This window comes from Neolamprologus multifasciatus, chromosome 23 (genome assembly GCF_963576455.1).
Source record: "Neolamprologus multifasciatus chromosome 23, fNeoMul1.2, whole genome shotgun sequence".
Lineage (NCBI taxonomy): Eukaryota > Metazoa > Chordata > Actinopteri > Cichliformes > Cichlidae > Neolamprologus > Neolamprologus multifasciatus.
In genome coordinates, this window is record NC_140460.1 from 14,112,813 (window position 1) to 14,137,254 (window position 24,442).

A 24,442-nucleotide genomic window follows, 5' to 3' on the forward strand; every position below is an offset into this window, starting at 1 on the left:
ACCGGGCATTAAAATCTGGCCTCGGCTCCAGAGGTTGGCCCACGTTTAATGTGGAGCATTATTAAAATGTTCTGGAGAACAGAGTCAACACAGTCCCACTAATTTTCTCTGACAAATTGGATGCCGAGGTCATTTGCCAAGGGCAGGTTTCAGCCTCTCCCTTGCAACACGGGGAAAGGAAGAACTGCAGGGAAGCTCGAGCGACTGCTGGGAATATCTCTGATCCAAACGTTTCTCAAAAATATTTCAACTTGATTTCTGCTTCTCAAGACGAAACAGAGAAGGAAAACAGAAGCAAATTTCTTGCATCCCTCCCTTCTGATACAGCTTTTCTGATTTATGGATTTTTACTTTGTGCACTTTTTACAGTGTTATGTATTAATTATGAGTAGAAGACACATTTTTTATTGCCTGTGTAACATGGGTACCTCCACTGCATAGTGCCCACCACTCACCTTTTCTGTTCCTTTTCCAGCTGAGCTGACTCATTCTGGATCGCTATGTTGAGATCCTGCTCAACCTGCTGCAGGTACTCGACTTTGTCTAGGTGGCCCTGCAGCTGAACAAACACACAAAACTACTACGGGCATCCTGATAACCATGAGGCCATATACAAAAATCACCATAATTACAGTGTACTAATCAAAAGTTTCTGCGTGGGCTTTGTAATTTGATACATTTAAGTGCATTTGAATAAAAGTGGGACATAATAAAGTTTACCTGTGTGTCTAAAACAACTTATACACTATATAATGCAGTACATTTAATGTTTGACATTTTCCAGGAGTAAAAAACAATGCCAATAAATGCAGTTCCTCTAATGGCCACTTGAGGTTAGCACCAAAAGTGAGCTAAAATTTACAGCCTGGTATCTTTGATTTATAGGTGTTCCCACACGGGCCGCTTTAGCCAATCATTGCCCTCAGGCCTCAGTGAAATCAGTGCACTTAACCTCAGCCATTTTTAAAAAATCATTTTAATAGGGTTTTCTTGGTACAGACCACCCAGGAAGATTGTGCTTAACTTTTGGTGAGGGAAATTGTAGTGTTTTATTTATATTACTTATCACTAATTAGAAGATGTTGTGTTTGTGCATCTGTACAATTTCTGGACATGGCTTGTTTACAAAGCTTGTTAGTGCTAGCTAATAAAATTCAAAATAAGGTTACTCCTGCATCCAAGAAAAGCAACACGGAGCAGACAAAATCCTAACACTAAAGCTTCAGTGTTAAAAACCAGTGGGTCACGGAGGCTACGTCCATCTTTTATATAAATGGAACTAAAAAAGTGGTACTTTCTGAAAGCAAGTCCACAGAGCAGAGAAGTATCAAAAATCTAACTTTGCCCAAGTTAACAGCTGTCAAAGATCACACAAAAACGGAGTCTACTGCTTATTAAACAGTGAACTCATTAGTAATGGTGATACCGTATATTGAGTATTAAAGTGGTATAGATCAAATACCAATATTTGCACAATACATTTACAATATGCTCATTTGTCTGAAAACCTAAACGTGATTCTAAAATAAATTCCAGATGGAGTTATAATAGCTGATAGCTTTAAATTAGATTTAAATTAATTTTGAATAATTATTTTGTGTGAGATTAAAAAGGGCAAAAATGTAACATTCCTTTTTTAAATTATTTGACTGTAATGCAATTGTGATAATAATTAAGACTGAATTTATCAATATCACCCAGCATTGTGCCACATTCCTTCTTTATCAGGCGAGATCATATGCATTTGAAATTTATAAAAAACAAAGAGCTTTATAAGATTGTTTTAAACATGCATCATCAGCTTAACAGTCAGTTGGGTGTAAGGAGCAGATGAACCTCTAGATGACTCTAGTAGGCTTATAAAACTTAAATTTTAATTTATACCGAAGCAGTACTGATTCTAGTACTGTCGTAAAAACACACCAGTACTGATTCTAATACTGTCGTAAAAACACACCAACAATCTCATCTTTTCAGTTTCCGAAGTCTTCTCCAGAACTTGCTCTTCAAGTTCCCCACATCTCTTCTTATACTGAATCACCTTATATAAGACAAATGCAAGACGGATGGTTAGGAAGCTTCAAGGCATACGTGTAGAGGTGTCTAAACTGTGAGATCCATTTCTAGCTACCTTGGTCTGCAGCTTCTGAACAAGTTGGACTTGTCTCTGTTGGGCTTCCTGATAGGCCAGCAGTTTTTGCCTATAGGCTCTCTCCTTGTTCTGTGGTTGCATGGCTTCTGTAGATACACTGTACTGGTCTGAGTCCACCGCTGGCTGCAACATCAGTATCTGATCGAGCTGGAGTAGAGCAACAAACAAATACAACAAAGGAGCCTTAGAAGGATGCACATCATTGTGCACATCACACATGGCCTTTGAATTCATTTACCAGTTTATCAGAAGGACTTTGAGAAGTTTCAGAAGTCTTTTCTCTATAAAACCTAAACTTTCCTTTATTTACAGAGTTTCAGAGAACCCTTGAACTCTCTCTGCAGTATGGTACTCACTGTAAAATCACCCACTATTCATAAAGACAGGAATTTTTGCAAAGTGCAACAAAAGGCTACCTTAATATTTATTTATTTTATAGACTATTACTATTGTATTCCTGTTTACTGCAGACACAGAAGCAGTAAAGTTCAGGTATCTCAGGTGTTTTGTTAGTGAGTGGGGGAAGAATGGAGCAGAAGGAACAGTGCAGTAATATGGATGAAGCTTGGGCTTTCATTGCTCCATCATAACCTAAAGTGCCAGTTAAGGTGTTTCAGGCGTCCAACTGGGAAGCAATCCTGGATTATGTCTCTTTGCTGGTTTGGGAATGTGTCAGAGTTTCCCTCCTGGACAGCTTAAGGAGGTAACTGGGGAGAAGGAGGTCTGGACACCTCCGGTTAGACTGCTGCCTCTGCAACCTGGACTCAGATATGTGGCAGAAAATAGATGAATGCAGGTCTATCTTATATAATCAGTAGCTACTGTATAAAATATTCACATAATTTGTCACGGACCCGGTTCCGGGGACTCAGGGTGGACTATAATTATTATAATTATTATTAGTATTATTTTGTGATGTGTGTGTCTTCTGTACAATGCTGTCATGTCTGTGTTCCACTTATTGTATGTGTAGGCAGGGTGTGTGTGTGTGTGTGTATATGTGTGTGGCTGTAGGATGGATGACAGGCACCTGCAGGCCTAATGGGTCTGGCCCTGCTGGACGACTGGCCACACCTGAAGTCCCTGCCACACACCTGCTGCTGATCAGGGCTCGTCGGGGGAGCTATTTAGGAGAGTGTTGGAGCTCCCACCGGCGTGGGATCATTGCGTTACATCCCAAGTTAGTGTGTGTCAGTGTACGGTAGTGCAGATCGTGTATGCCCGCGGGGGTCAGTGTTGACGGCTGCTTTTGTTATTTTCCTGCAGGCGGAACGAGGAACCAGAAGGACAGCACGCACAGGGTGTGCAGGAACACGACAGCGGGGAGCACGAGCACGGACGTCGGAGGGGAACACACACACGGGAGTCTAGGAAGCAACGGGAATTTTGTATGCATCTGTTATTTACCTCACTGTAAATAAACGCACTGTCTTCACTAAAGAGTCCAGCTTTCGGGTCCTCCTTCTACACATTTCCAATTATGTCACGGTTTGCCAGGGCAAACCGTGACATAATTTCCCATTTTCCTATGGTGTCAAACTCATTTCTTTTGTTGTGTTCTGATATTTTCTTATCTGCCTCAAACAAGCCAAAAAGCCTCTGTTCCCTGCACCTCTCTCCACCTCCTCTTCATGTCTTCCTCATCCTGGTCGTTCAGAGAGCCTCATCTAAGTCTCCATCTGCTTCATCTTCATCGGCATTGTCTAGACTCATACCAGTACCCAGCTCTGCCATGCTGTCTTAGACTCAATCACCATTACGCGGTTTCTGTGGTTTTGAGTATTACTGTTTTCAGTAAAGTATTTCAAAGTATTCAAAGTATTTTAGCTCACTGAAATACATTCCAAACCAAAAATGTCACATTTTGATTGGCTTTAAAAATCTAAAGAGCAGCAGTATTAAGCTAAAGACAGAGTAGGGGTGATAATATCAATACTGTCCTGGTCTTCCTCATTGTGGAATCTCATTTTCTCTCCCATATCTGAAATCCAAATGTCCTGTAACCTCTCAACCCCATACAACCTAAACTCCCTGTGCACCACCCACTCTCTATGCTGGTGCCAGACACCCTGTCCTCACTAATACAAACCACATGGCCCTAGAGCACTACAACACACTGCGTGCCTCTAGCTGCCCTTGCCGACTTCTCATTTAAAAAGAGATGAAGAGAGTGAGAGCAAGCGAGCGAGCCCCCCTCCCCTGCAATACGCTCCAAACCACCATCCAAGCCCGTCAAATCAACCCTGCGACCCACTCCCTCCCTCTTCTCTTCTGTACCTCATCTCTTCTCTCGGTGCTTAATCTCTCCAGCAGGCTCCAAGAGAGCCAAGACAATAGTCTCAGTGTTCAACACTGGACCCAGCCACTTTGCCACCATTATTAACACATTTTCAAATGCCCTTTTCAGAAATTTATACTACAAACTACACTTACGGTCATCACGCACTTGGCTCTGTGCTTTTGGTGTTTTTCTCTGAGGACATGGGGAGCACAAAAACGTCTTTTACTGCCCATTGTTGAGGTGACAGCTTTAGGGACTGAGAAGGGAGGAACAACATGGGCGGAGTGTTTGAAACGCACAGCACTGCAGCAGCTGTGTTTAAAGGGACTCCTGGAAACAGCTGTGTGTGGAGCATTGGTGATTATGCATCTTTTCAAGTATTTTGGCACAACTAAAGCAATAACACTGACTTACTAACAAGCATGCACTTTATAAATACTACAGGATATGAGCGCCATGTATATTCGGTGCCATGTGATGCTGAAACTGTAACTCTCGTAGCCACATCAAAAAGAAATCCAACACTGTGATAAAAAGAAACATAAACAAACAACAACAGCAACAAAAAACATCCATTACTTCAATATACACGGTGCAGAATGCAGGATTCAGATAAAGGATCCTGGTAAATTCAGGCGCTACAATAGATGGGTGATATATCTTCATGCGTCTTGTCTATGCACGCGCATAAGGATCCTATACATGTATAATTTCAGCCTTGCATTTCTTTATTCTACAACAGTACTGAACCACTCTATGCACTAATACGTAGAGATTTGTAGCAATGTCCCAACAACCAATTTTGGTGAGTAATACCTGAAAAATGAAGCAAACTTAGAATTGCCAAAAACTGCAGTGGCCACTTGAGGACCCAAAAGTGAGTCAACCCTCATGGATGCCATGTTAATATGTTCAACTTAACGGCAGAAATATACAATTTTACAGCCTACTACAATAAGCTGATTTAGTTTGCTAATATTGTTTTGTTCTTTCATGACAATAACAATAATAAAACCACAAAAATTGATGTTCCAGATTCCCAGTCAACCCAACTCTTTGACTCCTCAACCAGCACAGCAACTCATCATTTCTGTTAAACATTTGGGTTTTATTACATCAGGATCCAGTTGCATGGATAATTCTTTAATGTTTTTACTCTTTTAATCACTTCCCTTATAGATGAGAAACAGTTTCTTGGGAGCACCTACTTTAAGCTGCTAATAGTTATTTTCCCTATCACTGCTACAAATCATTGAGTTGGACTAATTTTTCATAATCACTCGTTGCTACGTTGTTGCTAGTCTCATTCTGTGCAGATTGATTGGTGCACCAACACAGGTAGCTACAGCCAAAAGCTGCCACACCAACAGCTGCTAATTTGACTTACTAAACTGGATCCCTTAACCGGGTTTGTCATGTTCAGTCTGTCCTAGAAGTTTGTGGCTTAGTTCTTGTCTATGAAATTCTAGCTTTTTTATTACCCTGTGATTTACCCTTGTCATCTAAACATGATCATTTCTAGTTTCACAAAACCAAGATGCAATGGCCAAAATTCTGACATTCAGTGTTCAAAATGACTACTTTAAAGTCAATGGGTAGCATCATGGTGACTATATTCATCTTCTCCATATGCATATTCAGTAATTGCATGGTCGCGGATTGTCCTCTCACAGCAGTTTAAACAGTGTTTTGCAGGCAAATCTGTATTAAGATGTAAATAATTGTACTTATTGGAATGATAAGTACATGATAAGTACATTCCAAGAAAACTCACTGTGTCTGAAACTGGAATTAGCATAGTATTAGAGCATTAGTTCAAGTTGCTGGATGAGCTTGAAATGATGATCATGTCTGAACCCTGGATTAAATGGGACTGAGAATTTAAACACACCTAAAGCTGCAGTATGCAAACTATCAGAACACTCATATCACAAGCTCTAATGTAGAACACCACTACAGCTTTATCAGGACTTCAGGAATATCAGGACTCTTCTATTTTCTGGACTTCATTGACTTTCTAAAAAATAAAATACGTGACCATTAAAACTAGATTTGCTTGGATTAAGCCCCTTAGAGCTTGAAGGTCAGGAAAACACAGATTTTCTTTAATTTAGTCAAACTGTCTTTTATTTATAAAGCACAAGAAATTTATTTCCATCAGCATCTGTCCCTGTTTAGGCTTCACCATCCCTACCACCCAACTACCTGATGCACCCAATGACCAGGCGTCCCTGGTAACTCCTTAAGGGCCCCACCCTACCCTGACACCGAGGGTTGTTTGTGCTTTTTCATACATGGCTGCAGCACATGGGCTTCTTGCCAGCGCCTCGCCCTTACTCCACAAAATACAGAGATGACGCTTTTTTATAGTTTCTCCCCAGTCAGCTGTAAAGCAGGAGGCCAGGGGCTGCTCCAGATTAACCATGCTCCTTGCAGGAAGCTCCCAGGAGGGTGCCATAACAGCCTGGTGTGTAGAACCCCACCACTGCTTAACCCTCCTACACCACCATCTATTCCCTTGCTCTGCTTGCATCATTAACTCTCATCACTCACATCTCCAAGTGAGCTTGAACTCATTGTCCTTCACAACACACGCATACGGTGGTGACTGTAAAGCCAAAGAGAGAAGCAAGTAATCCCAGTCCTCCCTCTGCACTAACTTGGGGCTTACAGGGCTTACCGTGGGCCCAGAATTGCGCTCGCTTAACACCCATGCTATTTATGATCTGCTTCAGAGCACAATCACCCTCGATCAGCTTTCATGATTCCCTAAAGTGAGCTGAGCCCAATCCTAACATAGCTCTGCTCTTTGAGGTCATCTACTGCCATTCTGCAATAATGCCGAAAATGCAATTTATACAAAAACCAGCCTTTATGTCATGGTATACTTTATTCCTCCATATGGTCGCTTTGAGTCCTTTTCTTTTCTTCTTTTTAATTTCCAAGTATCTGTTTCTTGAGCCTTCCTTATGGCTCCAGAGTGTAAGACTTTTCAGGCCCTTAAAATGTGCTTTGAATTAGAGTTTTTATACTTCTTGATATTTATGATTTCTGCCACTCCTTGTATTGTCTCTTTTGATAAATATTTCAGACAACATCAAGGGATAATCTTGCTTTGATTCATCTGCCAGCAAGCAACAAGAGAATCATTTTCAAGGCCCTTGTGAAGTCTTTGGTGTTTGTGCCAAAACTTGCTGCCTTGCTCATGTGGTATAAGATCAGAATCCAGCCCATTCAGTTAGCATCTCAGGATTGCAATATCTTCTCACTGACCTAATGTAATTACATTTGGGTATCTGATAACTATCTATCTGATAAAGTATCTTGGGAAGCGTATTCTCTCGTTTTCTGCTATATGACATTGTGAATTCATACCTGTTTTTCAACAAAGATATACATTTTCTGCCTTATCCAGGAACTATTTCACAACCTCAGTCTTCTTTTCTTTCTATCTGTGGTTCACCCAGGGCGACATCTGGCCGTGAGTGCGCACTCCAGCCAGCATGTGAAGGGTTACAGCTGCAATCGTTTTCTCTGGCTTGGCCTGGACCCAGAGGCTTAATAAAGGGAATTAATGGAGTGCACTATCTGTCAGATTCCTAAACACAGCTGGAGCGGATGTCCATCGCCCCCAAGCTGCCCAAAAACTTACTGTCCTACTTGAACAGCTCACCCGCTCCTCCCTCCCCTCAAATTACCCCCTGAGTGCTGACTCTGTGAAAGAGCCCCAGCTGATTGTGAAAGCTGTTTATGTATCATCACTGACAGTAATTACACAATGTGGGATAACAAACAAGGAGAATGGAAGGAAAAGAGGAGGGACTGCTGAGAGCATGTTACCATAGAGTGAACTTTTGGGTCATGGGGACAGCTGCTGTGATGGCCTGTAAGGGATACAAGTGATCTGTGTAAAAATGGCAAACTCATAATACAAGCTTAGTGCTCACAAACACGCGGCTGGTCTTGCACTGCTTAACACAAATGTGTCCAGCAAGGACAATGCAATTCAAAACCTACACATACATACATAAACTCAATCAGTACAGACTTTACATCTGATTAGAGATCTCTGACATGTGAAAAAGAGCTGAAAAGTAGGCTTTATGTCTGACTTTAAAGTTAGGTAACATGAGAAGCAGAAGAAATGTCAAAGGCTACGAGGTTTAATGGAATACTTTCATCAAAAAATTCAGTCTTCAGGAGGGCTTTTAAGCATTTTCTTTCTCTGGGGAAAGTAATTAATTTTTACAATTTTGAGACAGTCTGACTTTCTGGCTGTTTTCCATTCAAATTGCAGCATAAATGAATGGGTTTGTGCCAGCAGGAAAAACAAACTAGGAACAGAGGGGGGTAGAACAGTAAAAGAAGACAGTAATACAATCCTTAAAAACAGACTTTATCTCTTTGACAGGGTTCTTACAAAGAGACCCGGGGGATTTAAAATTCCACAGGGCACTGGCAAATGGCAGTTGGTGTCAGAAATCATTCAGCATGAGTTATCTTTATCCAACTGACTGCCACACCGCAGTACTGTGCAGGAAATCTCTAAGTGTTCAGGAGTAGGGTATGGATGTCCCTGTCTGAGAAAATGCACATTGGCAGGCCTCCAAAAAGCAACACAGAAGGTTCAGAATTCACCCCAACATGTTCTCCAACCTCCTGAGGCCATCCAACGCATAAACTAGGTCAAGGTTTATCCTGGTTCAGGTGCAATTTTCTGGGGTCACCAGTGATCGCGAAGAGTAACTTAACAGAGACACAGAGGAAGGCTTTAAGAGTCCAGGTGTGACTTCACCAGCACTATGTTAACAGTCTTCTGTCAGCTCAGAGCCTTAGGGAAAGCTTGGCAAAATGTATGTTTTTGAATTGTCACACACTTTGTTCAACTGACTTGGGCCACAAACATTATGATATAGAGACACGGCACTCAAAGAACCCTTAAATCTACAGGGGAAACGAAACAGATTGTGGCACTTGTTTTTCACGTGTGGTTTCAAGATATAGGTGGGTGAAATTCTCTTGTTTTTGGCATTTTTATTACTCTGGTGGAATTAGGCAAATGCTGGCACACTGGATTGAGCAATGAATGAAGTTGGAATGTTGTGTAACAGAAGTAGAACTTCAGTAAAAAAAAAAAAGCTTTTAAAACTTTATTTGATGCACTTTTATTCCTGGTAAGAGAAGTCTGGACCAGCTCCTTATCCACTCAAGAATCATACTTGAGGATGCTTATGAGCTTGCCCAACTTGTTGACTCGTATTTGTGAATTTGGACAAGGGATTTGACCTCAGCTTGAAGCCCCCCACGGTGTCCTGTGAGTGGTGCTTCGACGGTATGCATTATTAGGACAATTGTTAACCCTTTAAAGCCTCAACATTGAAATAATTACAAGAAAATGAACTTATTTTGAAAGCGAAATGCTCATTAAACATTTTGATGATATTTTAAATAATAATTTGCATATATTAGTTATAATTGTATTGCTTAAAATATATATATTTGGCAGTTTAACTTGTTTGTTTGGTTGTTTTTCATTTTTTTAGTTCATTTAGTTCATCTTTGTTCCAGTGGCTGATGGACTCTGGCAGAACTGCCCTTTAACACTGATTCTGATGATAACTATGGACAGAAATTCAAGGTGCAATTTCAAGATTTGTTGGTTTCAGGGTCACATCTTTTATTTTTATCGACGATGTGACTTCATCAATCTATGAAGGCAGTGGTTTGATGCCAAATGTGAAGTGGCTGGAATGAGGATTAGCACCTCTATGTCTGAGGCCAGAAAAGGGTGGAATACCCACAGTGGCTTAGGACGAGTTCCTATTCAAGTGGAGAAGTTCATGTGTCATGGGGTACACGAGTCAAGGAGACAGGAACAAGAGACTGACAGATGGATTGGCACATCATCTGCATGGATGTAACTATTGTACCTGTTGTAGTGAGGTAATTATGATGTGATTCTTTTAAAAACAATCAGAGGTAAAGACATTCTGTACTTAAGTAGAAATGCTAGTTTCTGTTTGTTGTCATGGCCAAATAAATTGGTGTATTTGAGATTTGTCAACTATTACTTTTGTGTTTATACCACCTATTACCTTTTGGTATTCAACTCTGGAGTTATTTAAGTTTTGGCCTACCACTGTGGATATTGTGTATGTGTGGATATGGATATGTGTATATTGGAAAGGTGGCCTCTTCAGAGACAGAAAATCTCAAATACTTCCTCGGGAGTTCAGTCATTCAGGAGAGGCTTAGAGTACAGCATTTCCCCCTTTACTTTAAAAAAGAGACAACCCAAAGAGGGCTAAGCGTCTGATTAAGATGCTTCCTGAGCACCTCTCAGGTGAGGTTTTTTGCCATGTCCCACAGGAGGAAGACTCTGAGACTCTCAGACCCAGGACACACTGGAGAGATCGAGTCTGTCGTCTGATCTTGGAATCCCTCACTGTTCTTGCTGGAAAAATACTACGCGACAATTACACCGAAATGGAGACAGGAAGACTAGCGTCCTTGGAGAAACTTTTTTTTTTTTTGTACTAGTCACAATGCATCAGCCTGATCACAAAGTTATGGCATAAAATGGGCTAAGGTTGTTGTTATTTTAGCCCCTAGGACTGCAGGGGGCATATTCCAGCTGTGAGACTGTAGCTGTTGGATGGCAGGGTGAAAACTGCCCCCAACCCCCAACTGAGAAGCTCTCCAGAGTGTGTTGCTGATCAAAAACTAGCTGATCAAAAACTAGCACTAGAAACCCTATACTCCAGGTGGGCCTGTACATTTATCCCACCAAAAAATGCAGAGTGCAGGTTTATGAACAATGTGGAAATTATCAAGAGAAATTTCAATCACAGTAGTCAATGCAAATTACAGAGGAAAGAAGGTTCAAGCTGAGGGCACCTCGGACAAATGCTGACTTAAAATGTTTCTCACAAGGTCTCATGGAACAGCTACAAATGCTCAAGGCTGGAAAATATCACTGATAATCAATGTTAACACTGAAAGCCAATAAGCAAGTCTGAATTACTGACCAATCATATTTTTGACACAGTGATACTCTCTGGCTGCTATATATGGGGCAAATGAGACATACTGACATAGGTACAATACACTGATTAATTAAACTGAGGTTACTTGGATGCAATGTATGTGATACATTCAGTGATATGAGCCCTTCAGCTGTAAGTGCTGATGGAGAAATCTGTGTGAATGAACGGCTGCTGGCCTGAATGTTAGCATCAAAGTCAAGGAAGCATTTTTGGCTCTCGGGTACTGATGAGCAAACTGCATTACCATCACATAAAAGCAAAGTTGCCAAAAAAATCAAACTGCTTTTACATAGAGGAAATAATACGAAGACAAGAGCTTTCAGTATAATAAATGAGTCTTGAAAGGAGTTTCATAATGAACCTATTGACTTATGAGTCACCACCAAACAAAATATTCAGATTCAAATTGCTACTCTTTGGGTTTGAGAATCAAATATCCACCATCTGTGCTTTAGTTTTGTCTGTTCAGTGCCTTTTCACACTTCTAAAAATATTCACAAAATAAACAAGCCAACCTAAATACGTTTTATTTATAGCCATGGTTTTAAAATGAATTCCAAGAGCAAAGCAAGCAGTGCGAGATCATTAGATTTAAGCAGCAGAATGAGGGCAGTGTGATCATAAATGGCTGCTTTGTGCACTATGAAAAATTAGGTTTTTCTTCAACGGTCCTCGGGGAGGAGGCCAGTGACCTTCACAATTTTCCCCCAAAACATGGAGGGGCAACCATGGGGGGCCGCGGAGGGAGACATGCGTCCTCGTGAGCACAGGAGGTCCGAGTCTACCTGAACAGACTACAAGGAAACCCTTCATGAACCACACTCCCCACTCTTATTTACACTAACAAACACACACACACACACACACACACACACACACACACACACACACACACACACACACACACACACACACACACACACAATGGTTGCTTATACAGTAATTACCTTAATATGTAAACTGTAATTCTACAGCAACTCATTAAAAAAAGTATGATATACATACATGTGTAAAGTCAAATTAATTTAGTCTGAGCATGTGTATGCTGCCCTTTCCGCCCCTTAGATTTTTACTACCATACATTAAGTGGAGTTTCAGTCTTCCTTCAATGTTAGTTTGTTCAGCCCCCAAACAGGCTTCCCTACTGGAAAAAACAGCGCTACACTGACGCTCACAGTAAACATATCCCATTTCAAACCTACGAAGCTTTTTGCAGTCAATGCTCTAGTGTGCTTGATATCAACTATATACATGTGTATATATATATATATATATATATATATATATATATATATATATGTGTGTGTGTGTGTGGGGGGGGGGGGTACTTTTATTTTTTTACAATATTTATTTCACTTAACTGAGATTTGCTTTTTTATGCACAGCTCTCTTAAATCTCCTCGAGTTTTTTCTTATATTTGTCTAATATATCTTATATTTGCTGCTGTACATGAAATCATTCTCCTTTTGCATGAAACTTTAACTGTCACATAGACGACTTCGCAGGGTGGTCCTACGGTTGCAAAACAAGCCCAAGTCAACACCCCTCCACCACCGTGCTTGACAGCAGGTGTTCATATGTTGTGTTTGTGTGGTGCTGTTCATGACCACATATCTTGACTTTGGTTTCATCTGTCCAAAGAGAAGTGTTCCAGAAGGTTTGTTTGGTTGCAGCTTTGCAAACCTAACCTGAGAGAGAAGAGACTTTCTCCCAGCAGCCCTTCCAGGCAAGCCATCAGTTTCAGTCTTTTTCTGAGTGTACTGTCATGAAACTTACCATTTAACACACTAACTGAGGCCTGTAGAATCTGAGATGTAGCTCCCATTTTTTTAAGTTTCTCTGAGCATTGTACAATCTGACCTTGAGGTGACATCCACTCCTCTTGTGAATAATCTTTCTCACTGTAAAATGATTTGCTTCAAATTTTTTGTAAATGACCTTATAACCCTTGGCAAACTGATGAGCACCAGTTGTTTTTCATGGTTTTATGGTTCTTATTTCTGATCATTTGATTACTTTTCTTGTATATTGGATATGTGTATTTTATAACTTGTTTTTAACTGTGTGTATTGGACCAGGGGTTGCATACATGGTTTTCTTTTTTTATGAGTTCCATGTTTTGTGCCTGGTCCCTGACAGATAAGAAATAATAACAACAAAAAAGAAAACAAAATTTGTGATAGTAGCCTTTGGCAGGAAAGCTACTGTTGACCTTGAGAATTTGTCACTCCTACCCTCTCTGTGAGACCGGACTGTTTGACTACCAGCTGGTCCTGGTCCATCTGGCTGGGAGACAGTCGCCCCCTTAGATCCCTCCTCTCCTCCAGTGCACTGAACTCTAAACTCTCGCCTGAGACAAGGAAACAGATCAGACATATAGAAGAGTCAGAGTCAGTCAGAGGGATTATCAGAATAAAGGGTTGTAATTCACCTTTCAGATATCCAGTAATGTTAAGTTAATCTACAAACTAGCCATTTAAAGTTTTTTTCAGTACCTGCTGGATCCTCGGTTAGATTGCGGGTGATGATCTGACAGATGCGAGAAGAGACAGGTACAGGTGTGGCCCTGGATTCTTGTCCCTCCTCTTGAAGTGTCAGACTTCTCTCTCCTGAGCTTCCATCAGACTGAAGGAGGGACTCCTCCAGTTTCTACAATTACACCAACACACAACACTTTACCCTAGAGATTACACTATGGGAGTACTACTTCAGTCTTACACTTTACTCTAATTATCTTTATTTTAATATATTCAGCTTTCATTTGATTTACAAAGGTTGCTTATTCACTTATTAATTCATTCATTTTTACTTATTTTCTTTTATTTAGATTTTAAATTATTGTGCTCTGTGCTGTGTTATATATATTATTTTTTATATTTATTTATTTATTACAAAAAGTATATTGCACTGCCTTTAGACTTTTACCTTGGCTCCTTTACTTATATCTTGACAACTGATAATGAGTTATATATTATGAGTAGGGCTGCCACAAACGATTATTTTGATAGTGGACTAGTCACCGATTATTTTTGCGATTAGTCGACTAATCAGATCATGCATCCATTGGACGTAAAACGTACAGCTTATTACACCACCATGCATCTGCTCTTATATAACTATCATTAGCATACAGCTTTAAGTGTTTAAGGTATGTGCTACCTAAAAATAAAGACAAGATGATAGTTTATTAAATGTTAATGACATTTGCAGATTGTTTCGGTGAAGTTTAATAAACTCCTTGTTAGGGCTGGGCAATATCATATCGTTCACGGTAATACCGGTGTAATGTTGGGCAACGATAGGAAAATGAAATATCGCGATAGAATATGGGTAAAACGCACATGCGCAGTGCCTTTGTTTACATACACACATGGCATTGACGCAGAATGAGAAGAGCGAAAGCGGATCGTTGAACGAAACGGATGAACCAGAATTGGTTTGTAAAAATGCTGCAACTTCAGTGGTGTGGAACTGGTTTAGCTTTCATCCGTCAGATACACAACAAAGCACTATTTTTGGTAGAGCATGCTAGCGGGCCGTCGTTATTACCATGTTTTTTGGAAAATACAGCACACTTAAAATGAATCCTTTGATTTTTCTAAAAATCGACAATGCCCCTTATAATCCTGTGTGCCTTATGTATGAATTCTGGTTGTGTTTACTGACCTCGAAACGATTTTATGTGGTACACATAAATTTGTGATTTATGTACCATTTATGTGGATTGTCGGAGCATTACGGCTATCGTAGGCAGGAGCCTCGCGGAGTGATACATACTGTGCTTCAACATAATATTACCGTATTGTGTGTGTATAACCTCTTTTTAAGTTTTGTGGATATTATGAAAGGTTATGCTGAGGATGTTGGCCAATTTCCACTAGAAATGCCTTTTGGTTAAACTGTCGGCATTTGCAGTGTTAATTTTTTATACAACTTTAATGCACATAAAAAAACAGCTGCTTGTTTAAGTGAAAATACATTGATGTTTTGTTTTGTTTTTTGCACTAATAAAGTTGAGGAGTTGTAAACTATTTTGTCTAGTGTCAATTATATGGTCAGTTATATCGTTATCGCAAATTTTCAAATGTATATCATGAAAAATACTTTTGGTCATATCCCCCTGCTCTACTCCTTGCTATCTAAAATATAACAGGACACAGGAGTATATTCTCGAGCATCTCACACTTCTGATAATCAGTTGTCCGCTTGACTTTATTCAGCTGTGTAAAAACTATACATTTAATCTCAGCCAAACCGATTTACTCAGGAACAAATAAAATACTGAAAAAAGACAAACAATAACATTTTTAAGTTATCTAAGTGACTTATGTTTAACCTGAGTAGCAAAAGACAGCGGTGGGTTTGAAAACGATTTGCCGGGAGTCCGGTGTTCTCACCGGCTATAGTGAGCCTTGCCCCCGGCTAGCTATCGAGCTGGTGGGTAACAGATGTCTCTGAAAACGTCAGAGCGCTTTTGCAAATATGTGGTGTCTTGATAAACTGAGCAGATATTTGAGTTTTACACAGCTCCATTCTCGCCTGAAAATATGTTAAACTTTATTTTGTGACCCGAAAAGAATAATAAGAGTAATATTAAAACTAAATACCTGCCGCCATTGTTGACAACTGTTCTGGGCCATGCTATGAATTATGGGACACAGCTTCTTCTTCGGGTATAACGGCAGCTGGCATCCTTGTACATGCAGTGCTGCCATCTTCTGTTTAAGTCCGTCTTTTGGGATCTTACAAAGCTTCAAACGAAGTGTCAACTATTAAATTAGTCTTCTACGATTTTAATAGTTGACGCAATCATGACTAGTCGACTAATTGTGGCAGCCCTAATTATGAGTTATTAATTTTTATTCCAGTTGTTAAACCTATTTTATTATAGGTCGCCTTTAATTTTTTAGGTGGCATAACACAGGAAATTTTTTTGTCTTAAAAGCAAGAACACCACAAATTCAGAGTATCCCAGTACAGCATAAGTCTTAAGAGTCACGACAAAATGTATTTGTATTTACTTGTTTATGTGTCTGTAACATTATATATAAATGTTATTATATTGTTGTGATGGCTGACATAATTTCAAGCTACCTTACACATTTTGGGTCAACATAAGAATAAAAGATATTTCATATGGTGATACCAAGCCACTACTAGCTGCAGTGTAAAGTACTATTTCCCACTGATATCAGCCTGTCTGACCGATATGTAATGTTATTTATAACGGTATTTGGGTACCAATTATATTATTAGTACTATTATTAGTATTATTAGTATTATTAGTAATACTCAGTGGTAATGTAATAGGTTTATTTTATTTTTGTTATATCTTAAAAAAAATAATTAATTAACGGGAGAACTTGTATCAGTTTTAAACCACTTTGCTTTTTATACTAGTATAAAATAGTATATATAAAATAGTTTTCCTAAAACTGAAACTTCAAAGTACACATAGATGTAAACTAGAATAAAATCAACCTGTTCTTGACTCTAAATGAGTTTTAAATGACAGCTAAGCAAGTAAGTCCATGCCATCTTATTATACAGTGTGTCTTTACCTAAGCTTCGTGGTCCTTTGAGAAATTAAAATTAAAAGAAGCATTAAATGAATGACGTTCAAATGACTCGCCAACAATACAAACTGTTAAATAAATATATCTTTATTAATGATGATTTTCCTTTGCTTTTGACAAACATCTCGTAGAGGGCGGTCACCCATGCAGGAAAAACTCTGAAAATAAAATTTAAAAGGACTCCAATAATATAAACTTTTCCTTATCTTTATCAAGAGTTACCAACCTGAATCACTGCCTCCAGTCTGGGTGAGTGTGCACCTTCCTCCTGTAGAGAAGTCATCGCGGCCCAGCTTCAGCTATAAAAGGCTTGCTAGTCTACTGAACGTTTGGGCTCGGTGGTTAGTTAGCTTTACTCTGGTACACTTTTCGACCGACAGTTATTAAAAGTTGAGTGAAAAAAAGCGCAAAAACCAAGCATGTCCTTAAATAATAAGATGAAAACACCAGATGTCTTAGTTTGCGCCTGCGTGAGGAGAAACTTCAAGAGCTGAAACAAAAATCACGGACAGGAAACTTTTAAGGTAAGAAGACTGAAGACATGTAGCTCAATCCCAGGCCAGTTGTTATGGTGACCACGCGCTTCCGGGACCGTTGTCATAGAAGCAGAACGCTGGCTTGTCCGTTTTCATGGCAGCGCAGAGACCAGGAGCCAGGCAACAGGATTCCAAGGGGTTAATGATCAAGGCACTGAAGGTGAACAGAAACACTATATATGTATGTGTGTATATGTATATAAACATTTTTACTTATTTTCAAGTTTACTTGTTTACTTTAAAGTCACTAAAGTCACTGGATAGGTGGAACAGACCAACTCTGATATCTGAAGGGTCTTTTGGGGGGTAACAGATATAGGATAAAGGTAAAGGCACCTTACTTAATACAAATTCATGCATTTTCCTCTTATTGTGGACACTTAATAAACAGAAATACATTTAAAACTTGGAAAACGAAACCCCACTTGTTTCATCTTTTTTAGTGCGGTACACTGTTTTTATACATAGGATAAATCCTGTTACAATTAAATTAAATTAGAGCCTGAGCTTTCAAATAATCCCTTGTACAATGGCCTAAAATATTTTTATGCTATAAAATTTTTAACCAGTTTTCAGGAACATAATTAGCAGATTTTAAATGACTACAGACAAAAACTCTAAAAATAGAAGCCCACAAGCTAGTTCTGCAAACCTTTAATGATTCATGTGCACCATACAGTAACACAAAGATCTCAAACACATGATACAAAGTATAAATAAACACCTGCTGAGCAGTAGAGCACAGCCCTAAAAACATTCAAGAATACCTGAGGGTCATGTAATGTGCTATTCTCAGGCACAATGACATCCAGGGATAAGCATTCCTTTTGCAGCGTAGGCATTGTATGAGAGGAACACATCTCTATTAACTCTTTGGCCTTGAGGAGGACTTTATGTTGACTCAAGCTCAGGCCACTGGTTTGGGTCTAAGAAGATGGTGCAGACTCCACTGTAGAACCAAAGTCTTGGCAGGGAGGACTCCACTTCCCAGATGTTGGACGCTCGGTTGTAAACCTCCACTTCGACCCCATAGTCCCCCTCCATACCTTTCCAATGGCCTCCGGTAACAAAGAGCTTCCCATCAAGTGATACAAGGCCGCCATTCTCGTGGAGCATGTGTAGAAGCTGGACCTGAAGAGAGCAAAAACCAAAGGTATTACTTAAACGTCTGGTAGGATGAATTCGTGCAAAGGGACGTATTTAATGTATTTAGCTTGCTGTCTGCAGTGATATCTAAACCCACCTTCTGCCATATATTTGCCTCTGGATCATAAGCATAGACTTTTTTAGTGTTGTCAGCAACCAGATATATAGTTCCATTCACGCAGACAGAACGAGGAGAGGACAAATACTTTGGGATAAAGGGTGAACATACGCTGATCCAGCTATCTATGAAGAAAAATATAACAAATATGTTCATTATTAGATTAAAGCACAAACAAATATCCAAAGTAAATGGCACTTTATGGGAACATTATGGCACTTCATTCAGTTTTAATGAAATAAATGCTATAAAGTAAACCCTGTTACACCAAAAGAAAAAAATGTGACAAGAGACACAAAGAAAAGAGAAAAACTGAGAAACAAAAGCTCAACAAAAAAGACTATAAAGATTTTTTTTCCAGTGAATTATTAGAAAAGAGATTGAATATCCTGGGTACCAGTGCTTGTTTCTCTTCCTTTACGTAGCAGAGATTTTACGTTTGAAACTATGACACGTCTCATAATACTGATGCTCACAGAAAAATGATGCTGAACAGAAAAGATTTTTGACTTTTTATACTTTGACGTTTGTGGGAGTAAAATGTATTTTGCTCCCATGTTTAACAGAAAAATGCTTGCAATGTTATGAGGGATCATTAATGTTGGAAAAAAATATGCAAATTTAAAAGAGCTAAATTTTTACCCATCCATATATACGTCAAGAGATTCTAATTTGGATAATATGTATCTGACACTGAAGAAATTACTGCTACCAAAAAGTAAAATAACATATTATTTAAAGTGCATCAACTAAAATGAAGATGGCAAAACATCCACCAATTGGACTGCATGCATTATAGAAGTACTGTGAACAGTGCTCAGGATGGTGCTCAGGGCATCCTTACCTATGACTGGGTTATAGCACTGCATGGTCAGTGCATTGTATTTCACTGCACATGACCCAATTACATAGAGCTTCCCCTGACAAGCTGTGGCGGTGAAGTTCGTCACATACTTTAAGGCGGGGCAAGTCATAGCCCAGGTGTCGTTATAAGGGTCGTAGTGCTCAACCTCAACTCGGTCTGACGTTGTGCCTAAGAGGAAGAATTAACGATCGATAGTCACATTTAACATTCAAGTGACAAAATGACTTATTTAGTATCCCAGCCAGATATTTCTATGAGCCACTGTGGTGTTTTTAAGTAAAACTGGTGTAGCTCACATAATAGAATGTTTTGGTAAATATATTTACATTTTTTAGTGCTGCAGGCTTTGATTTTATTGTAATTTTCCACTCCTAATCACTACATAGAACCATGGCTAACAGACCTAGATTTAGTCAGACACTTAACACTGAAAGTTACAATGGAAATATATGGAATATGTCACATTTCCAAAGAACTGATTTGTTTTAATTTGCAGAAGTATTAAAGCCTTTTTGCTTAAACATGATAGAAAGACTTTTTGAATACCTGTCACAGATAAAGGAAATGGTATGAAAAAGACAAACATAGCCATTTATTAAAGCCTTCCTGTCATAAATGACCCAACTTGGTCATTATAAAATAATTTGGTTGCTGGAGGGTTACAGAGAGTTTCAGCAACTGCAAAAAGTTGGCCATACCAACAATATTCCACAACAATGGAGAAATACTAAAACATTCTTAAAGAAAACCTCAGAGAAGCTGAAGCAAGCAGCTAGAGTGGTGATTATCTTCTGTGATTTTTGCTGCAGGTTTAAGGCACCACATGCAAAACCGATATTTATTTTCTTACCTCCGATGACATAAATCTCCCCGTTGAGCGTTGCTGATGTGTGGTTAGTCCGAGGTCGGAGCATAGGTGCCACAGTAACCCATCTCCCCTCTCTTGTGATGTACTTCCAGGTCTCTGTGGTCGACCAGGTATTGGTATTCGAACCTCGCGAGCCCCCTGTGAGGCAAAAAGGATCAGTTTGTCAAAAGTCTGTGATTGTTTTAGATTCCTCACAAAAGTAACTGGAGAGCTGCACTCTTGACTTTCTATCATTTGTCATTTAACCTGAGGGTTTTTTCAACAGTGTTCTAAAAAATGAAAGAAACACATTGGAAACACATCAGCTCTCAATGGGGAAAAAACATCATGTTGGATATCTATACTGATATGGAATGGGTATCGTGTTAGAAATGAAAGGATGGCACATTGTTTCATGGAAATGAAAATGATCAACCAAGGACTCAAAGACAGACCAAAAATCTGACTAAAAACATATGGCAGGCTGGTCCATTTTGCTGCTAAATAATACTCAGGTAGATTGTGTGACACCCTGAGATTGTGTCCTGGGGGATCTCCCCAGACCTGGACCAGGAAATCACTGAGCTCCAGGACTGTTTGAGGTGCAACCTGTCTATTCTGATTAAAAGTGTGGAGTATACTTGACTCACCTGACACATACACATCATTGTTCAAAGAGACCATAGAGTAACCCCACTTGTTGGGATTCGGGAAATTAGGGAGCTCATACCACCGTTCTGCAGAGAAAATGACTTGAAGTTGAGAATATTTCACGGACCAATTGATGAATTATTCACAAATGCAGTGTGCAAATGACAAATGCATTGGAGTGAAATTAAGTAAAGCTATAATGCCAAATAAGGTCGGATAGGTTCTTGCTTGCTGAGCTGAAACAGTAAATACAAAAAGCTTTTTGGCAGGTCATTAACTCCTGGCCAGCTTTTGCCCCTCCACATAAAAAGGAAGCTTAAAATGGCTTTACAAAAACTTTTTCCATGTGCAAAACATAACATAAATGCCTTCTTCCAGGCTGAGCAATAAAAATGCTCAGTTCAGGAATTGAGAAGATGATCCAATTTTGTCAAATCCAGACCACATTTCTGAAGGGCCATTTTTCTGTCAACACTGTATTTAACGACCTACAGAATGTGCCAAACTGGTTTGAGGAATCCCACAGACATTTTCCAACAAATTTGAAAATTAAAATGGAATCTGAACTTAAACAAACTTGAAATTTTAAATGGGGGAGAAAGAGTTTTTGTTGTTGTTGTTGTTTTTTTTTACTGGTCTTTGTGTTGTAGAAGGCACAGTTTCTGGGCTGCAGTCTTTCCAGTCTTGGGTCTCTGTCCTCGTCTTCATCAGAGTCGTCCTCATCATCCATTGAATGACCTCCCATGACAAAGAGAACTTCTTCTAGGTTTGGTTGTGGGCTCTGGGAGTTGAATCTGTCCACATGTTCAGGTGCTAAATCCATTTTCTAGAAAGTAACATTATTTTTGTAATATAACTCGTAGCAGAACAAGAAGAGAAAAAGTGTAGAAACTCACTAACCTCTCTGCAAATCTTTTCCACAACCTCTGTACAGCTGGGAGAGGCCTGCAGCAGACTGTCCTTCAGCAGGGTGTCAGCCAGGTAGTCCAGGCTGAGCAGAGGGAGACGGGACAAGCTAAGGAGCTCAGGGAGATGGCAGAGTCGAGACTCCCTGTGGTGCCTAACCCATTTCAGGATAGCCTCCACACGAGCGCACTCTGACCGGATTTGTAGTCTTTCATCAGACAGGCATGAGATCAGCCAATCTTTTCCCAGCAACAGAAACTCCTCACCCTGTTGTACAGCCTCAAAGTTCTCCAGGAGGAAGGCCCATGCTTTGGCAACCACCTCAGGACAGCCATGAATGTCCCCAAACTCCAGGATTCCCAGGCAGTTTGTTTCATCAATCTGATGCTGGAGGTATCGGCTGCACACGGCTCGCACTGTCTGGAATTGGAGCTTGCTGGAGGTACAGATCAACCCCTCCACATTTTTCTGGTTGATAGTCAGTTTGCCTGTGTAGGCAAAGTCAAGCAAGCAGCTAAGGATCTCAGGATCCACATCATGAAGCTCCACACGTGCTGCAATGCTCTCTACAAAGTCCCCTGAGAACATGCAGTGAAAGTACATGCTACAGAGCGCCAGTACGCCACGGTGACAGGGGAAATCTCGCCCTCCCGCGCTCAGAGTCACATCCACAAGTTTGGGGTGAGAACAGAGTGAACGCAAGCCCTCGAGCATGCTCTGAGGATGGGAGGACAGGCAGAAGTCCAGGTCATCCACATTACGCACCATTATCAACTTCAAAATGTAGCTCAGATCTTCTTTCAGCTGGTGCAATAAACAACTGAGATTAGCAATTACCTAAAAGTGTAGAGAAAGCAAATAAATGCAAGAAAAAAACTATATTAATTATCAGCAAGAACCTCACCATGAAGTTCAAAATCCAAAAACTATCGAAATTTAGCACCATGAACCGGATTATGTGGTAAACATATATATGTTTAATACATATATTAAACACTTTAAAAAGTGGTGAATAGGAGTTGGATGACATCTCTTACATGATAATTGTATAGTAAATAGAAAACATTTGTTCTTATTTGACAATAACAGTCAAATCATAGCTTTAATGTGCTGACCACAGAGTACCTTTGGCCTATGATATTATAGTTAGGTCAAAGTATGTCTTGAAATCAACAACAAATAACATTTCCTGTCATCTAATAAAAACTAAGTACAGAATTAACAACATACTCACCACATAAGCTGGAACAGAAAAAAACTTTTCATCCTCCTAGTAAAAATGGGGATTGCAGCGGCTGTTTAGATCAATATGGTGCAGGTAGCATGGCAAAAAGCTTTTGCTAAGTCACTGGAGGGGGACTGCCTTCTGTCGTCGTAGTTATTTTTAGGGCTGACAGTGACGCTGTGCTGAAGTCAGATTCCAAACAACATGTTTGGGACCTGCAGCTGCTGTTAAAGGCACATATTTTGGATTTTCTTAACAGGCCTGGGAGCAGCAAAAGAGGACCAACAATTGGAAATGTGACAGCTGACAACTAACTGAGTAACAATAATGCTGCCACAACTGTTCCTTGTTCAGGAGTTCAAGTGTGTGCATTTTAATTATTTTTTTCTACTCTTACTGTGGCTCTATGTGATGTCAGTGAGAGCAGATATTTTTGATACGGTTATCTAGCACATTTTTATTTTCAAGCGGTCAGTTAATCCTGTTTCATCAAAGCCAGTGATGGTCCTCATTTACACAGAAAGTGTCCTATGAAGTCTGTGCCCTGACACATTGGGTTACAGCGTTAACAAGACAGGTCTGTCACTCTCAAATGATCATTTTTAAATGTGAAGAGGCTTGTTTTACCAGAAATTTTGAAACATATTTGTGCCTAAACGTAACCAGGCTACAAAACCAGAAGTAAAAAAAAACAATTAAAATGCAAAACATGAATGAAATCAATGAAAAAGGGTCTCATTCCTCTAAAATGTGTCCGTTATTGGTGTGGCAGATTCCGTCTCACCTGGGATAACTTGTGCATAACTGGTAAAAACAGTGGCATCTGAGAAAATGGCATGACTTTAAGCCCCGCAAATCTGTATGTGAGCATAGACCCACCCACCTGGTGGTCAAACCTTGTGTTTACACGTAACCCAGTCGGAAGAAACAAATGTTGTTTGTTTAAGGATGAACTGAGGTGCATCACCAAGGCTCAAAACATGGTAAGTAAGAACTTTTCAAAGCTGTTCTAGGAGATTCCAGGTCCATGTTTTTATATGTCTCAGAAACAAGAAAAACCCATTTAAAAAGTAAGATTTTTAATGAAGGATA

At 39.7% G+C, this 24,442-nt stretch overlaps 2 protein-coding genes across 8 annotated transcripts in view; both read right to left on the bottom strand.

The window, feature by feature from the left end:
* crocc2 (ciliary rootlet coiled-coil, rootletin family member 2) overlaps positions 1 to 18,120 on the bottom strand; it is a 47,356-nt gene extending 29,236 nt beyond the window's left edge. For all 7 annotated transcript variants that reach the window (XM_085150289.1, XM_085150293.1, XM_085150292.1 and 4 more), the window contains exons 1-6: positions 17,283 to 18,120; positions 13,976 to 14,129; positions 13,715 to 13,830; positions 2,132 to 2,299; positions 1,958 to 2,041; positions 456 to 559 (exon numbers count right to left, since the gene is read on the bottom strand). In XM_085150289.1, coding sequence (XP_085006415.1) covers positions 456 to 559; positions 1,958 to 2,041; positions 2,132 to 2,299; positions 13,715 to 13,830; positions 13,976 to 14,129; positions 17,283 to 17,339 — 683 coding nt within the window. In that variant the 5' untranslated portion in view covers positions 17,340 to 18,120. The remainder of the gene's footprint in view (positions 1 to 455; positions 560 to 1,957; positions 2,042 to 2,131; positions 2,300 to 13,714; positions 13,831 to 13,975; positions 14,130 to 17,282) is intronic.
* A 111-nt stretch (positions 18,121 to 18,231) lies between these two features.
* klhl30 (kelch-like family member 30) lies at positions 18,232 to 23,477 on the bottom strand. Its single transcript, XM_085150306.1, has 8 exons — positions 23,360 to 23,477; positions 22,120 to 22,962; positions 21,853 to 22,045; positions 21,219 to 21,305; positions 20,572 to 20,727; positions 19,701 to 19,889; positions 18,836 to 18,981; positions 18,232 to 18,723 (listed from the first exon to the last, which is right to left on the bottom strand). Exons 2-8 carry the CDS (start codon positions 22,891 to 22,893, stop codon positions 18,484 to 18,486), a joined length of 1,785 nt encoding a protein of 594 aa, XP_085006432.1. The 5' UTR covers positions 22,894 to 22,962; positions 23,360 to 23,477; the 3' UTR covers positions 18,232 to 18,483.
* Positions 23,478 to 24,442: the final 965 nt, after the last annotated feature.